We start from the raw sequence: 17,556 nt of genomic DNA on the forward strand, positions 1-17,556 counted from the left end.
CTATCATCTGGGGAGTAATACATTGTTTTCAGAGTGTTTATAGATTATTTTTATGATTCGCTGCAAATTTTTTATGTATCAGTGTCAGAGTAACTGGCCTCTGTTTCTTTTGATCTTCCTTTTCTCTCTTTTTAAGATAGAGACAGTATTTGGCACCTCAAATTCCCTAGAGCTTTATTTGTTCTCCAGGACTCCTCAAAGATATTGGAGAAAAATTCAGCCAACTCCGCTCCAGCAGGCTTTTAAAAGTCTGTAAGTGTAGCCTATTTCAATAAAGTAAAATTTCCAGCGAGAATTCTAGAATCTGTTTCCTGATTTGGCCTAGTTCAAAGGGTTGATGCAGGCTGAGACATAACAGTCATAATGAACAAGGTCCTACATTTGAGGTTCTCATGCTGGAAGTTTATCAGACCTCAGTATTTTTCCCCTAGAAATGAGCAAGATTACTGGAGAATGCTGGAGAGAGATGCCTCCATATGGTCTGGTGCTTATGACATTACCTTGTGTTTCAGCAGCTTCTCTACTGCCAAAAGAGCAGAAGGTCTAAACTTTTATCGTCCCTTCACTAATCAGAGGAGGGATGCTTGAAGCAGAGTAATTAACTGCAGAGATATAAAGAGATTTTCCATTAAGCTCATCTAATCTTTCAACCTTGCTGAGGAATAAGGTCAATAAGTCTCACAAGTTGCCAAAGAGTTCTTTGCACTAAGCAATGTCCTTAAGAGGAAAGCCATGAGGCTTTGAAAACTGCTGCCCCTGTAGCCAAAAAGAGACCAGTGACTTTGGGTCCCCACAGGAAGTCTGTTCTTGGGGGAAAGTAAAAGTAATGGCAGGTGCAATGAATTGGAGAAGAGCAGGAAGGGTGAAGGATTCTATTTCCTTAGGTTTTTTTTTTATATCCAATAAGTGTGGACGCTTGCCCAGAAGAGCAATATCTTGTGTCTAAGGCAGAACTAGAAGTCACAAATGTTTAGCCTGGTGCTTTCACCACTACATCAAACAGGCTCTCCAGAAACAGCAATTTTCTTAATGGGATCTTGTGTTACTTAGTGACTTGCATATGCTTAGAACCACATTCTCTAAAAGGGACTCTTGCTGAATTGAAATTCCCAACAATGCTAGAGACACTTTTCTGACTATTCTTTCTTGTCTATAATACAACAGCTTAATTAGTTGTATTTCACCTATGAAGCTTCTGTTGTTAGCTAGTTACTGAATGAAGGCCTGAATTGCTGGAGAGGTGAAATTTATTGCTATGCCTGACGTGAAGTCTGACATAACTGAGTGCATTTGCCAGTTCTGATAAATATGCATGTTCATAAACAGAATTAAGACCAATAAAATGGTGTGACGATAGTGGATTGAGAGCTTTTCTCGTCATATTGCTAGCATTTGAGAGACAGACAATCAAACTGATTATCAGGAGATTTGGTAAAAAATATATAAACAAGTATTTATTGAAGCAATATGTCGATTCAACCCTAGCTTATGGAATTATGGAATTCCAAATAGAGTTTGCATTAAACTACATAAAAATACACATATTACTGGAAGACCTTTTGCTATGGAAAAGGGCAAATACAGATATGAAACCCAATTGTTTCATATCCTGACTATGAACTGCCCCTATAAGTCTAGCTAGTCAGTTTTGGAAACACAATATTAGATTAAATGGACCTTGGTGTGATCCAGAAAAGATCCTGTTTCCCCTGAGCTTTATCTTGAGTTACAGTTATTGTATTACTCAGAATGGCCTATTGCCACTTTATTGAGTCTCTGGATATTATAAGTATTCCATGTTCTTTTTTGAAAATTTAAACAGAATTACATCCAAATTTATCTGGCAAGGTAGAAAACCCGAGAATCAAATTAAAATTATTACAGGATGCAAAGGAAAGAGGAGGGCTCGGCTTCCCGAATTGGGAAAAATATTATCAAGCGGCAATATTGGTATGGATAAAGGACTGGATACATTTAAGGAACAGAAGACTACTGGATTAGAAGGCCATGACATGCAAATAGGGTGGCATGCTATAATGTGGGACGGGAAATATAAAGCTCATCAGTACTTTCAGAATCACTATCACTAGATGGGCACTATTAGACGTGTGGATAAAAATTAAAAATTTTAATTATATAAAATTCCCAATTGGATATCCATATTAGAGATATTCATGCACCCCAAATTCATAAATTTAGGAAGAATAATTACATACAAAGATATCTTAGACGAGAATGGGGACCTGAAAACAAGGAAAAGACTATCAGAAGATGGTATAGAGTTGGAAGGTGGGCATACTTACAAATACAGTCGCGATACAGAAAAGACAAAAAAGAACCGGGGATAAAATTAGACAAAATCCTTCTAGGAACAGAAGATCAAATGATAAAAAAGATATATCATCATCTATTAGAACAAGATTTGTTAGACAGGTAAAAGAAACAATGTTAATCTGGAGAAGAAATTTTGGTTATAGCATTGACCTAAATAATTGGCAATCATTATGGGACAGAAACAGAAGGTTAATACTAGCCACCTCCTACAAAGAAAATCTATATAAGATGTTTTATAGATGGCACCTTCCCCCTACTAGGCTAGCAAAAATAGATAAAAAAACCTCACCGACATGCTGGAAGTGTAGAAGGCTTCCAGGGACTTACTATCACATGTGGTGGATATGTTCAAAGGTGCAAAATTTTTGGAATCGGATTAAAAATTGGCTGGAAGAAATATTATTACAAAAAATTGATTTAAAACTAGAAATCTTATTAGGGATAATTAATAATAAACTCAGCAAAGCATCTTTTTACTTACTACTGCATATTTTAACCACAGCAAGATTGGCATACGCCCAAAAATGGAAAGCAAAGGAAACCCCCACTGAGGAAGAAATAATAAATAAAATTTTATCCTGCGCTGAAATGGACAGGTTAACCCTAAAGATTAAAAATCAAATTGAAACAGAAATTATGCAATTTGGAAAAATTGGTACGATTGGTTAGAGATAAGGAGGATCGCTGAGATGATTATCGATTGACTAGTTGATATTATAAGGACTTTTTATTAGTACTTATATTAGGACACAACTGAATGATATGTAAATACAACATTGACAATTGAAAAATGGTTTATCAAAAAATTTACAGATATTATACCACAGTCTGTTACACTCTGTCCTGTTATAGAATGTATTTTAAGTTTCTGTCTTTCTTTCTGTAACATAAGGTAATACTAATAGCACTGTTGAAGCCAGGGAAGTTGAATCATGTCCATTGTTGTTTTTAAAATGTACATTTAATAAAATTTGTAAAAAAAAAAGATTCCATGTTCTGAACTTACAGGATCTATCTTCTGAATCTGATAATTACATTTCAAGACTTAAACCCACACCTTAACCTTGTGGTATGGAGAATGATCCACCGAGAGCTCCAATTTTGAGAAGATTCCTAACTCCCCTTTGATCATCAAGAGCTAGTTTCAGATGCAAGGCTTTTGAAACTACTAGTCAAAATACATACTGTAATGTAGTTATTCATTTTTTTCCCTCCTGGGCAAATTTTAACAAATATTGTACGGTGGTTGAAAAAAGAGAGTTAGAAGAGGGAGAAATTTCATCAATCAGATCAGGTGACTGAAAAAAGTGCCTGATCTGGAAGCACCTACACTGGCTATGGCATCATTAATGTTTTAGTCCATACGTTTAATAAGTTGATCTTTCTAAATTACAGTTTCATTTCATCCCAGCTTCTAATAAGATAGACTTAAATACGCTCATTTTAAAAAGTTATTTGTTGAGTCTACCAAATTTCTCACTTGTTTATACTACAGATATAAGACTCAGCATCAAGTTGAAAACTTAAGCGATACAAAAAAGAAAATCACCCCCCCCAAATAGTCTTTCATCCTTTACACCAGCGGTTCTCAACCTGTGGGTTGAGACCCCATTTGGGGTCAAACTACCATTTCACGGGGTTCGCCAAACAATGCAGTCCGCCATTTTTTCCCCCTTTTCCTTAGCTGTGCTACTCCCTTTTATTCTATTGGCTTTTGAAAGCCAATAGAATAGACTCTCTTGAATAGAGTCTAATTCTATTGGCTTTCAAAAACCAGTAGGAATTGTCCAAGCTGTCTCTGCCCTGCTGAGCCCGCCAAAAGTCCCATTCTGCAAACGATGCTGCAAATTGTCTGCAGCGAAGGCGAGCAGTCTGGAAGTTTCCACCCCTCCCTGCTGAGCAACTACTAAAAATGTAAGTAAAAGAGGGCCAGGGGTGGGAGGTGGGAGGCCGGCGGGCGCAGGGAGGATTGCTGGCATGCGTGGGGCCCGGTGGGTGCCTTACCTCGCTTAGGCTGGGCCAGCTGGTAGGCCAGCTGGTGGCCCAGCTGGTGGTCGGCCTGCTCCGTCTCTGCCACTTGCCAGCTACGCCTCGGCCGGTGCAGGGGGCAGCACCACGCATGCGCGGTGCTCCCGGGCAGGGAAAGTCCTCGACTTATGACCGGTTGGGTAGTCCTCGACTTACGACCGGTTGGGTAGTCCTCGACTTACAACCGGTTGGGGGTCGCGGCATTAAAAAGGTTGAGAACCACTGCTTTACAAAGTGGTAGTGGAGATGGTATTTTATTATTGGTATTATTACCAACAACGTAAAATGAAAAATAATAAAATTTTGATCAGAATAGTAAATTAAAGTTTTAACTTGGCTTAAAAAATAAATTTGAAAGTCCTGAGAGTTCTAGAGCTTGCATCTTAAAAAATCCTGGGATTTGGGTTGTGACTGTGGACATACAATCAATCCTCACACCAGAGAAAGTGTGCCCTTACATAAACAGGGATAACTCAAAATTTGTTCTGTGGAATTACAGAATTGATACAAATTCTATGTAATTGGTGGGCATCTAATTCTTAGCTATAACTTCTGTGTAATTTTATCAGTAATGAAGACAGCCTCTCACAATTATGTACATATATGTCTTTTCTCTTCCTCAATATAAAGTGGAAACAAGGAATTAACTAATAAAGTTAGTTGATAATTAACCTATTCTGCATACAATATAAATTATTAGGGTTGACAAAAGAAATCTATGGGTAAGTTTTTCGTTTTACCAATTTTTGTACATTTACTTGTACTTTTGCACACAACTCTTTTGAGAAGATTTTCCAGAAAAAAGTTTTGCATGGGTTTAATAAGGAAAAACTTTGTTTTTTGTCACTAGGCAAATAGCAACTTAGAAGAAATGGTTGTAATTTTTCATTCTTACGAGTATGTGATGGGACATAACCACACAATTAATTGTCCTGTCTTGACAAGGAAATTCTCAAAAGGCTTTATCTAGCAGTGCTTGATGGATTAAAAGCGCTGAAAGGGTTTATGAATAAGGATGAATTAAGCAGAAAAGAAACAGTTCCTTAATCAGCTACTCACAGATACACACTGTCCCCTTCAATATCTATAGTGTTTGGAATTTAGAAAAATAAAGTGAAGTTAAAGATAGGCCACAAGCTGTCTTCTACTATGTGTCAAGCAGACCAAGCCTGCCCTACTTTTCCCTGACATCTTTCCAGTAGAGCAGGGGTGATACACAGAGGAACTAAAGGACAATACATGTAGCACTGTAATAGTGTGTCCTTTTAAAGTTTTTGAGACTCAGATTACTGACTTGCAATCTGTACCTCTTTCAGGGATTCTTGAAATGAATGAACTACTTTTGCATATTTTTCAAATAGGTTTCCCGAAATAAGTCTTGTGGTCTGCACTCTCTGGATGCATAATGTGACAGTGAATTGCTTACTGCCCCAGAATTCTACTTTTACATTTTTTACCCTAGTGCTTTATGTTTTTTTTTAAATCAAATGCTTTCCTTACTTGTCATATTAATATCACAAAGCCAGCTGATGGTATCAGATCTTACCAGTTGAGTTTTCTCACGTACACACTTAAACGGTTTAAAATAATATAAGAAAGTCCTGCTTTACAATTTCTCCTTCCTCATCCTTTATGGGTATGGCAAGACATTTGACAAAGAAAACAGTTTTATTTAATGAGTTCTTGCCTTCCTAATAGGATCCATGTTGATGGATGGCTGTGGTGCCAAGAATGACCACCTATTTACTTTCACTTCCTTTTTCTTTCATAGTTTAAGAAGGGCTCCACCCAAAAGAAAAGGTTGCTATTTCCAAGTACTGAATGAGTTTGGTTGGATTTTGGTAGTAGTAGTAGTAGTAGTAGTAGTAGTAGTAGTAGTAGTAGTAGTAGTAGTAGTAGTACAAGGAGGAGGAGGAGGAGGAGGAAGAAGAGGAGAAATGTGCTGGAAAGAAAAAGCTAGATGATTAAGGATCATCTAGCAAGGGAAGGTCAAGCTAAAGGAATGGAATGGATCAGATAGATAAGGGAAACAAAGCCAGAAGTAAAAACTAGATGTCGCAACACAGAGCATTAGAAGGTTACAGGGAAGCACGCTTCATTTTGTGCCTACATGATAGTCTGATTCTTCCCAGGGCTGCTTGCCCCAGAGCAAGGGCAGCCACCTACCATTTTGGAAGGGGAGGATTGAATGGTGTCATCCTCAGTCTGTTCCTAGTTTGCTGGGAAGGTACTCATTATGTCTTCTTGCTCTGCATCCAAAGTAGTGTTTTTCTCTCTGCACTGGTGCAAACATGGCTTTGCAGGTCCTCATTCTGCCTTTCCTTCCACCTTCCACAAATGCGTCTGTTTCAATTGGCTACTGTGTGCTCTCTTGGGCATCCCTCAACTCCCTCAGTTTATGCTTGGCCAGGCACTTCCTACTGGGCTGGTGGCTTATCTCCTACAAAAGGATGGAACTTTGGGATTTTATGTTCAGGGGAGGAACAGTTCAGAAAGAGGATAAAATTGGCAGGAGTTCTTCCACATTTTTCCTTCTAACTTCATTGACAAGAAGGACTGTAAAGAATGTTAGAACCTCTTTTCTTTCTTCACCAGTACTCAAGTACTTTCCACAGAAGGGAAAGCAAGTAATCTACTTCCCTGGCTTGGAGGGGAGAGGGAAAGGAGGAGAAGCAGGGCCTGTGGTAACTGTAGTCTGGACAGAATACCTGACCAGCCCTGTGGCCAAATGGGAGGAAGGGACTGGAATACAGAAAGACTTTCTATTAACTTCATTTCTCAGCTAATTTACACGGAAGATAACTGCAGTGCAGAAAAGCCCTATATCCTAGTTCAACATCTTAACTGCTACACCACACCGATTCCCTCATTTTCAATTTGCCTCCCGGTGACTATGTAGACCAGGGGTGTCAAACTGCTAGCCTGAGGGCCGGATGCCTCATGCCGAAATCGCACCCAACCCATTGCCGGCAATGGAAAAAAAGTTGATACGTCACAACATGTCACGTGACGCTGCAAGTTTGACCTCCTTAATGTAGACCCATCCATGAGATTTTCTTTACAAGTATTTAGAGACCTGATTTGCTATTGCCTTCCAGCCTCCAGCCTCCTGCTCTGTCATTTCCTGATGTTCCCGTATCCGATTCTAACCAGCTTAGCTTGTTGAAATCAGCCAAGGTTGGTTGGAAGTTATAGACTACTGTAGGTACTGTATGTATGAAAGCAAAAATAGAAATAATGACAAGAGTTTCAATAGAAATGAAATACTTCCCTCTTGGGAAGACTTAGGATAAGGTGACCTAAGTGTTGCTATGTAACTCTTACACTTAATGGGTAACTTCAAGCTCCCTGTTCTTTCTTATGTTCTTGAAACTGGACTTTGTTTGAACAACACTTCAAAAGGAGGATGGCACAGATGGAAGATATCCTCTGTAAAGTAGGTCTCCTTGCCATGCCCAAGATAGACCTAGTTAGCATAAACTTTTGCAGAGTAGGAATTTTTTAATACACCGCACATATCTGAGCCATACCAAAGAACACCTTAAAGAATGTCAGTGCAGAGGAATGTTCCTACTTTCCTGCACAGGGTCTTATATAAAAAATAATGAATAGGTTAGATTCATTGGGTAAATTGTTTAAAGCTGAAATCTTGAAAAGTTTAAGAAAAGACAAGGGGCAGAGGTTATCCTGCATATTTTATATTAATTTTATATTGATGACTTGTATTTATGTCATTGGAGGTTTAATTATTTGGTCGGTTAATACTTATATAATGATAGTTATTTCTTATTGAATGTTATTGTTATTACCATTGCATTTATATATTATTATTATTTTTTATTGAAAGTTTTTTAAATTTTACAAAACAAATCCCCTCCCCAAACCTCCCCACCCTCCCATACCCTCCCCACCTCCCCAAACCTCCCAACCCCTCCCCCAACCTTCCCAGAGCTGAGTACAGGCTTAATTAAAATTTTTCAGAAAAAGAAAAGAAAAACTTAAAACACATATAAATCCTAAACAAATCTAAATATATTAAATTAAATAGGTTATCTTCTCTAAAAAATAATAATTGCAATCATTAAACACATTATAACATACTCTAAACATTTTCTAGTATCATACTTATATTATTATCCATCATTCTGTATAAACTCCCTCCAAAACACAAATTTAAACATTACTTTCTTTGAATATCTATACCTACAATATAAAATCTAATCTCTCCCTCTTTCTTTATCCTAGAACACAAAAATAAACATATAAACCTTCATTATACCATTAAAACTAAATACTCTTTGAATACTTAAACTAAATACTTAAACTTCTTATCTAAGATTTTCATTCAATCTCCATAATCTTCTCTCCTATCAAAAAAAAGACATATAAAAGACATATAAATCCTAAACAAATCTAGGTACATTTAATTAAACAAGTTATCTTCTCTTAAAAATAATAATAATAAAAAAAAACCCAAATCATTAAACACATTATAATATACTCTGAACCTTTTCATATCATACTTATGTTATTATCCATCATTCTTTATAAACTCCCTCCAAAACACAAATTTGAACATTACTTAAAACATTAGAATTCCCTTATACACATTTAAATCTTTACCAATAACAAATTCCATCCACAATAAACACATTCCTTATCAGTCTCTCTTGTCCATAAACCATTAAAATTCCCTTATACACATTTAAATTTTTACCAAAAACAAATTCCATCCACAATAAACACATTCCTTATCAGTCTCTCTTGTCCATAAACCTCAAAAGAAGTGCTTTGAAAACTGCCCTTAAAGCTAACTCCAAAAAGTTTGTAAATCTTGCTTCTCCCACAGACTCAGTACTCTTTTGAATACTTAAACTAAGTACTTAAACTTAAACATCTTATCTAGAATTTTCATTCGATCTCCATCCTTGTCAGTCTCTCTTATCCATAAATCTCGAAAGAAGTGCTTTGAAATCTGCCCTTAAAGGTAGCTCCAAAAAGTTTATAAATCCTGCTTCTCCCACAGACTCAGGAGCCAATACTTGTGAGGCTTCCTTAAACTCCTTCTTCTGTTGCTCTTTTTCTTTACGATTATATGTTGCATGAGTTGTCCTCTGCTCCTTCATCTCGACTTGTTGAGGCCCCTCAAACTGAGATTTCCCATTTTTCATTAATATAGGCTCTTCAGACTGCAATTCCACCCCCAAAGGTTGCTCCAAAAAATTTATAAATCCTACTTCTCCCACAGATTCAGAAACCAACAGTTGTGAGGCTTTCCTAACCTTTTTCTGTTTCTCCTTTTCTTTACAGTTATATGTTGCACAGGTTATCCTCTGCTCCTCCATCTCAACTTGTTGAGGCCCCTCAAACTGAGGTTTCCCAATTTTCATAAGTATAGGCTCTTCAGACTGCAATTCTACCTTCTTTTCTTCCAAAGCTTTAAACTTAATAGATGGCGATGAACATACCCCCAGGACCGAAGTATAAAAGTCTTTTGCTTGAGAAACAGTATTAAGTCTATAACATATCCCCAGGTAATTCACCACCATTCCAATCGGAACATCCCATCTGAACAAGATTCGTCTCTTTTTAAGTTCATCTGCTAAAAAAGCAAACTCCTTTCTTCTTCTTAAAATTTTAGATGGGATCTCCTTTAGAATTATAACATCTTGTGAAGCAATTTGAAATCTCTTCTTATAAAAAGCTTGTATAATTTCGTTGCGCAGAGATCTTTTCCCGAAGTAAATTACCACATCTCTTGGCAAATTCTTTTGCACTGCCACCACAGAGTTAACTCTAAATAATTTTTCAATTTCACTAAGTATTTCCTCTTTTTCTTTATTCAAAATCACAGCAAAGTCCTTTGCAACCATCTCTCTCAGATCTCCTTGCACAGACTCTCCCAAACCTCTGATTCTTAAGGCATATTCCATTTGTCTATATTGAAGCATAAGAATCTCATTTTCCATTTCTTTTTCCATGCTTTCAAATTTTCCCTCCATCAATTCCACTTTTTCTGCTACCTCTTCTACACGAGAGTTCAGCTTTTCAAGAACAGAGGCAACTCCTTTTAGAGCCAAAACTATCTCTTGCCTCAAAATCTTTTTTTTTAATTGAAAATTTTTAGATATTTTTACAAAAAGCAAAAAAACAAAAAAACAACCCTAACCCACCTACCCCAACCCTCCCTCTCCATCCCCCCAACCTTCCCAGAGCTGAATATAGGCTTAATTAAAATGTTTAAAAATCTTAAAAAAATTGAAAAAGTATAAATCATAAATATATCTAAATACCTTACATAAACAATTTATAAAATAATTAACAATAAAATATATGTAAAAAAGGCATACATATTAAAAAGAAAAAGTACTTGAAAGAAAAAGAGATAATAAAAAAAAGAAAAGAGAAAGAAGAAAAGAGATATAAAAAAGTACAATCTATAAAATATTAAAGTTTATATACAAGTTATTAGAAAGCTAAATGATATTTTTTTATATCCAGTTTATATTGTATAAAATTTATCCATTTTTCCCATACCGCAAAAAATTTCTCTTGCAATTGCTCCTTTAAGAAAGCCGAAATCTTTGCCATTTCCGCCAAATAAGAAACTTTAAAAAACCACTCTTGCAAGGTAGGCAAAGATTCCTTCTTCCAATATTGCCCTACTAACAGCCTAGCGGCCGTAATCAAATTTAACATCAATATAACTTCCTTAGCATCACAATCAGTAACAATACCTAACAAAAACAATTGTGGAGTAAATTTTACCCTCTTTCTAAAAATTCTTTGAATATTCCACCATATCTTAATCCAAAAAACTTTTATATTTTTACACGACCACCAAATACGATAATAAGTAGCATCCAAACAACCACATCTCCAACATTTAGGCTGTAAGTCAGGATACATACGGGACATTTTTTGTGGATCAAGGTGCCATCTTTAAAACATTTTGTAAAAATTCTCCCTTAAGTTCTGGGCTTGTGTAAATTTAACATTCCTCACCCAGATGGTTTCCCAGGTATCTAGTAGAACTGGTTCACCAAAATTTTGTGCCCATTTAATCATACATTCTTTAATTAGTTCTGGTTCTGAGTCCAGTTCTACTAGCACCCCATAAATTCTCTTAATGTGAGTTCGCCTTTGATCTTTTACTTGTTTAAAGAGATTTTCATCTTCTCTGAGTAGACCCACATTACGATCTATCTTCCATCTATCAGCTATTTGTCTATACTGAAACCATGAATATATAATATTTTCATGTGCTAAATCTTCCAAAGATTTTAACTGCCAATTTTTACCATCCCACCTGAGTAATTGCGCATAAGAAACACTATCCATCTTAACTCCTCTTCTTATCCCCTCTATTGCATGCCAAGGTATAGCCCATAATGGTATTTTAAACTCACTTTTATAATATTTCCTCCAAACCCGAAGTAAAGAGATCCTTATAATATGAGATTTAAAAACCCGATCCACTTTTTTATTAAAAATTAGATAGGCATGCCATCCAAAAAGTTCTTGCCTCAAAATCTTATTATTTTCCTCTAAAATCTCTTTCATTTCTGCCCTAATTTGAGATATAACATTTCCCATCATATCTTGCAAATCCTTCACAATTATTGGCTGTACCAAGGAAGAGGGTGAAGCTATTGATTTAGGTTGTTGCACTGATGATAACACCGAAGAAGAAACCACCTTAGGAGCTGTAGGAATTACTGGACGCTTTGGAGCCATCTTAAAAAAAATCTTTACTCCTTCTTAAAAATTACAAAAATTAAGCAAAAGAAAAAGAGAGATTAAGTCCAAAAAAATTCAAAAAATCCTTCAAAAGGAGATCATTATAACAAAAAAATACTGAACGCTTTGGAGCCATCTTAGAAAAATCTTTACTCCTTCTTAAAAGTTACAAAAATTAAACAAAAGAAAAAGAGAGATTAACTCCAAAAAATCAAAAAATCCTTCAAAAGGAGATCATTATAATAAAAAGAAAGGAGTTAAAAAAAGAAAAGGGAAGAAGAAAAAAATAATTAAATAGAAAAAATCCATTCCATTTTTTTAAAAGTACAAAAAGCAAAACAAAGAAGTTAAACAAAAATAATAATGCTTCTAAAATCCAAACCCAACATCAAAATCAAATCCACATTCTGTTCCAATCATTAAAAAAAAAGGAAAAGGATAAAAAAAACACCCAAAAGCCTGCCGATCGCCATTCTACCTTCCCCCCCCAAAAAAACCCGAAAGGCTTGCTGATCGCCATTTTACTTTCCCTTTCAACAAAAGGAAAAAAAATAAAAAGAAGGAATATAAAAGTAAAAGTAAATCTTTAAACTTAAAATCCAAATAAAATCAAAAAAAGCAAAAGCTAAATCCTCTACTCAGCTCTGTCCGCCTCTAAAAAAACCTCACCAGATCACTTTAATCGCAGAGGTGGTTGCAGCGGCTTGTTTTGTCCCTAGGGACAAAAGCAGCTGGGAAGCGGAGACAGTCTGAACTCCGTGGGAGCACTCCTCTCACCCCCCCAAAAAAGCCTTGGGGGTGCATGAGAGTGGCTCTACCACTATTCAGACAACCCTCTTCTCCCCCCCTTTGCCCGGGAGGGGGATTTTGAACCGCTGAACAGCTGATGGCTGCTGTTCATAGCGATTCAAACACTTACCCAGGAGGACGGCTACAAAGTAGCCGCCATCGCACGTCAGATCCACCGGAAGTCATCGCATTTATATATTATTATTAATAATATTGGTGCTGGAGAAGACTCCTGCGAGTCCCTTGGACTGCAAGGCGTTCAAACCGGTCAGTCCTAGAAGAGATCAACCCCGACTGCTCTTTAGAAGGCCAGATCCTGAAGTTGAAACTCAAGTACTTTGGCCACCTAATGAGAAGGAAGGATTCACTGGAGAAGAGCCTAATGCTGGGAAAGATTGAGGGCAATAGAAGAAGGGGACGACAGAGAATGAGATGGCTGGATGGAGTCACTGAAGCAGTAGGTGTGAACTTAAATGGACTCCAGAAGATGGTAGAGGACAGGAAGACCTGGAGGAACGTTGTCCATGGGGTCGCGATGGGTCGGACACGACTTCGCAATTAACAACAACAACATTAATAATATGTGAACCATCACAATACTGTGTCCCCTACTCCTACTCCTAAACTCTCTTGGTGGTCCTGAAGGATGCCATGTTTGATGGTATTGAGAGATCAAAGAGAATCAAAATGGATGCACTATCATTATTGCAGTTCCACCAGAGATCACCAACAAGCACAGCTAATGCTGATTCAGTGCTAAGTTTCAGTCTGAAACTTGACTGGAAAGGGTTTAGATAATCTGTTTTCTCCAGGGCCCTCTGAAGTCGTAGCCTGACTATCTTCTCAACAACTTTTCCCCAAAGGGGAGATTGTGGGAAAATTGTCTAGGAAGAATGTTTGGATCCAATGATAGCTTCTTGAGGAGGCATACAAATGCCTTTTCAAAGCAGGTGAGACCATCCATCCCTCAAGCAGATAATATGGCATGGACCTAACCACACATAAACTTCTGGACATCCTTCATCAGCCAGGACTGACATGTAATTAGGGGAAAGGTCAGCAGTCCCAAGGACCTTGTCCATTTCCTCTTGAGTTATAGGTTCAAACTCACCCCAGTAAGCACACAAGCATCTTGTTTTAATTATCTCAACAGATTTTCCAGGTGGAGTCCAATTTCCAGGTGGAGTGGATTCGAGTTATTTTAGGCACCAGATGCCTGGAATATTCCTTGCAGTAAATAAACAAATGACTCTGTGGCATTTCTCTTCCTAGCAAGGAATAAGCCACTTTAAAAAAAGTGCTGCTGAATAGCTATTTGTGGATGTGATAAGAGTAGAAAAATCTTTTACTGCTGTTATTGCCACTTTGTAATCCCTAATAGGGGCTTTTACTATTTTTTGGTTAGATTTACTTCTTTCGATGGCACTCTTCTAGCCTATCATCTCCTGAAGTGCATCAGAAATCCAGTGAGGATCTCAAGATCAACACACAAGGAACAGCCACCTAGGAACAATAAGCTAAGGTCCTCATCATATGCCCGCTCCAGATTGTGACCAAGTTCTCAATCAAATTGCCTCAAGAACTCTTCCAAGCTTTTGTTAATTACCAAAGGTGGGCTATTCCAAGAGAAAGTTGTTTACACATTTAATAATCAATGAATGTTTAAACTAAGGACCCAAGGATTAAGTTAAACAGGTTATCAGGTGCAATGCATGTCTATATCATACTAGTACAACTGTTTTGTTACCAACTCACAACTTACACATCTGGAGTAATAGAAGGTTCTGCAGTGTGTGGCAAGAATGGGGCTTGTGGTCATCAGTGTGTTATTTTTCGTAGCACTATCTGCCCTGTGCAATGCCCATTCCCTGTGAAGCACCTTCTATTATATGTTTAGCCTGCTTGTTCAAGTCTATCTTATTACACAGGTTTTCCATCAATAAATGTACAATAACTTTAGGTTTTGTTTTCTTCCTTTGCCTCCTTTTTATTGTACAAATATTTATATGTATTTTAATTGTGTTTCTGTACATCACTTTGAGATCCTTTTGTATAGTTGTTGATGATGATAATGCTACTACTAACTTATTTTCTTCTGTTCAGTTGTGTCTAATTCTCAGAGGCTGTTTACACAAGTCCTTACAGTTTTCTTGGCAAGGGTTTTTAGAAGTTGTTTGCCATTGCTTCCTTCCTAGGGCTTGGAGAGAGTGACTGGCCCAAGATTATCCAACTGGCTTTGTGCTCAGTGTGGGACTAGAATTCACAGCCTCCTGCTTTCTAGCCTGATGCCTTCACCTCTACACCAAATTGGCTCTCTCACTAATAATAATAAAGCCAACCAAATATCTACTAAATTAAACTGAGCAATACAAAGATCAATAGGGTCTATACATTTCACATTGTGCTACAAGATTGCAAGTTGACCTTTAAAAGGATTCTAAGTGTGAAGAATTCCTTAAGAGGTACTATAAATAACCTGTAGACAGTTTTTAAAAGGAAATGTGCTACTGAATTTTATCTGGAATACAAATTGTGCTGGAGGTGCTGATTCTTGGTTTAAGATATGTAAGTTTGTGATTATTTGTAATTAGGCAAATGCATCTTATATTATTTTTTCCCTCTGAAAAAATCCAAAACCCTTCATGTCAGTAGATTACAAATCCAAGGGATACAGCCAAGAAGAACAATCCTTCTTTAATATACAATGATCAATTTAGAGAACATGAGTCAATAAAAGGATAAGTCTAAACTATATGAATTAACATTCCAGAGTTGCATCTCTAGTAGCAAAGTGATTGCAATCAATTCTTATGAAATATTCTTTAAGCAGTAATCTTTTTTAAAGCAATAGTAAACTAATTTCGTATGTTGTAATGGAAACCTTCCATTTTCATATGTTGTAAATCAGGGGTGTCAAACTGGTGGCTCGCGGGCCAGGCCCACCCCAGCTTCACAAAGGGGAAAAAACATCGTGATATGACATGATATGTCACGTGATGCGATCGAGTTTGACATCTGTGTTGTAAACCAACCCTACCCTGGATCTTCAAGGTCATTAGTCCACAGAGTGCATAAATAACTAGTATGTGTCATGTATATGTTTCATTTTGAGAGCGGGCAACTAAATTTCATTTTGGATGTGTGCCATTGTGCCCACAGTATAAAAATGACAATAAAGATTATCTTACCTTATCTTAAATTCATAAAATTTTGTATAAAAAAGAATAGGCTACTGACAGGAGCAGAAGTAAATTCCCCTAAAAATTCTAATTTCTGTGAAACCTGAGAACAAAAAACATCCCGAATTTTGGATGTTGAGATGTTTTCCGGAACTAGAGAATTTTGGAAGGTGAAGTTCGAAATGAACACTGGCAAAAGTTCTGTGTGAAAAAATATTTTAAAAATGCATGCCCTACAGAAATATTGCCCGATCTTCACTTTGCAAACACATTTTTTTTCAATCTTTTGAAGGTTTTGAGTATTTAACAAGCCGCACAGTTCAGAAATTCATTAGTAAATTAGGGAAGAAGTAAAAAATGCAAAAAAAAAAAAAGCTCCTTACTTACAGCCAATCAGCATGACGCAAATAGAAAAGATTTTCTCTGAGTTGGTATTTGGAGACACATTTCCAAATCCTACACTGGTCAGGCTGCTGAAGGTAAAATAAAGTGCAGTGACATATTTATCTTTGATGGATGGTCCTGAGCTGCCATCGCTCCGATTGTAATGTTTTCCCAGCTGCTGTCCCAGGGAGTCCAACCAGCCAATTTTGCGAGACAAGTAATGCCTTTCAACATTCCCGATGGCATACCAAATGCAAGCCAGCCAGTGAGCAATGAGTGCAAAGATGCACATCAGTAACATCAAGACAGCCGCACCATACTCTGAGTATCTGTCCAGTTTTCGAGCAACCCTCACTAAACGCAGTAGACGGGCTGTCTTCAGAAGGCCAATGAGGGTTGTTGTCTGCAGAAACAGAAGCCACAGTGCATATTAGGCATGGTTTAAAGTGCTCAGATGCAAAGAGGAGAATAAGAAAAACAGTAAGTATGGTCTCATATCAAAAGGTGCCTTTGTAGGTCTTGTGAAGAATGATGCCTACTTAGAAGATTTAAGTCAGGGGTCTTCAAACTCGGCCCTTTTATGACTTGTGGACTTCAACTCCTAGAATTCCTCATGTTGGCTGAGGAATTCTGGGAGTTGAAGTCCACAAGTCATAAAAGGACCAAGTTTGAAGATCCCTGATTTATGTTCTTAGGAACTCTTTAAGGCAATCTCCATGCACTGTAGTCTGCAGTTTCACGATTAACTTACAATTAAAAAAACTCTCATTAAATACATTGAATTTTACTTTGGTACAGAATTACATATGTCTTTCATTTACTAGAATTACTGCTTCTTTCATGCAGTACAAAGCCAGCATGCATTAGATTGCTTAAAGATCTAAGAAATGATTAGACCCAAGCCTACCGTGGGAGTTGCATCAGGCCACAATGCAGCACATACTTCATGGACCTCTGACCTCTGCAGGTGCCTTTCCCTACTTTTTCTATTTGTTATCAAATACTTGGATCTAGGAAGGGTGCCTTCTCCATAATTTTCTCTGCTCTGTGGAACATCCTTTTTCAGAGACCTGCATTATCTACAGAGCATTATCTCCAGCCA

The 17,556-nt window shown here is 37.2% G+C and overlaps 1 protein-coding gene across 4 annotated transcripts in view; it reads right to left on the reverse strand.

The window, feature by feature from the left end:
* Positions 1–17,556, reverse strand: part of KCNH7 (potassium voltage-gated channel subfamily H member 7) — a 327,609-nt gene that overhangs the window by 66,578 nt on the left and 243,475 nt on the right. For all 4 annotated transcript variants that reach the window (XM_039352779.1, XM_039352780.1, XM_039352778.1 and 1 more), the window contains one exon: positions 16,458–16,857. In XM_039352779.1, coding sequence (XP_039208713.1) covers positions 16,458–16,857 — 400 coding nt within the window. The remainder of the gene's footprint in view (positions 1–16,457; positions 16,858–17,556) is intronic.

This window comes from Crotalus tigris, unplaced genomic scaffold (assembly GCF_016545835.1).
Source record: "Crotalus tigris isolate CLP2741 ecotype Arizona unplaced genomic scaffold, ASM1654583v1 scf7180000018477.2129921, whole genome shotgun sequence".
Lineage (NCBI taxonomy): Eukaryota > Metazoa > Chordata > Lepidosauria > Squamata > Viperidae > Crotalus > Crotalus tigris.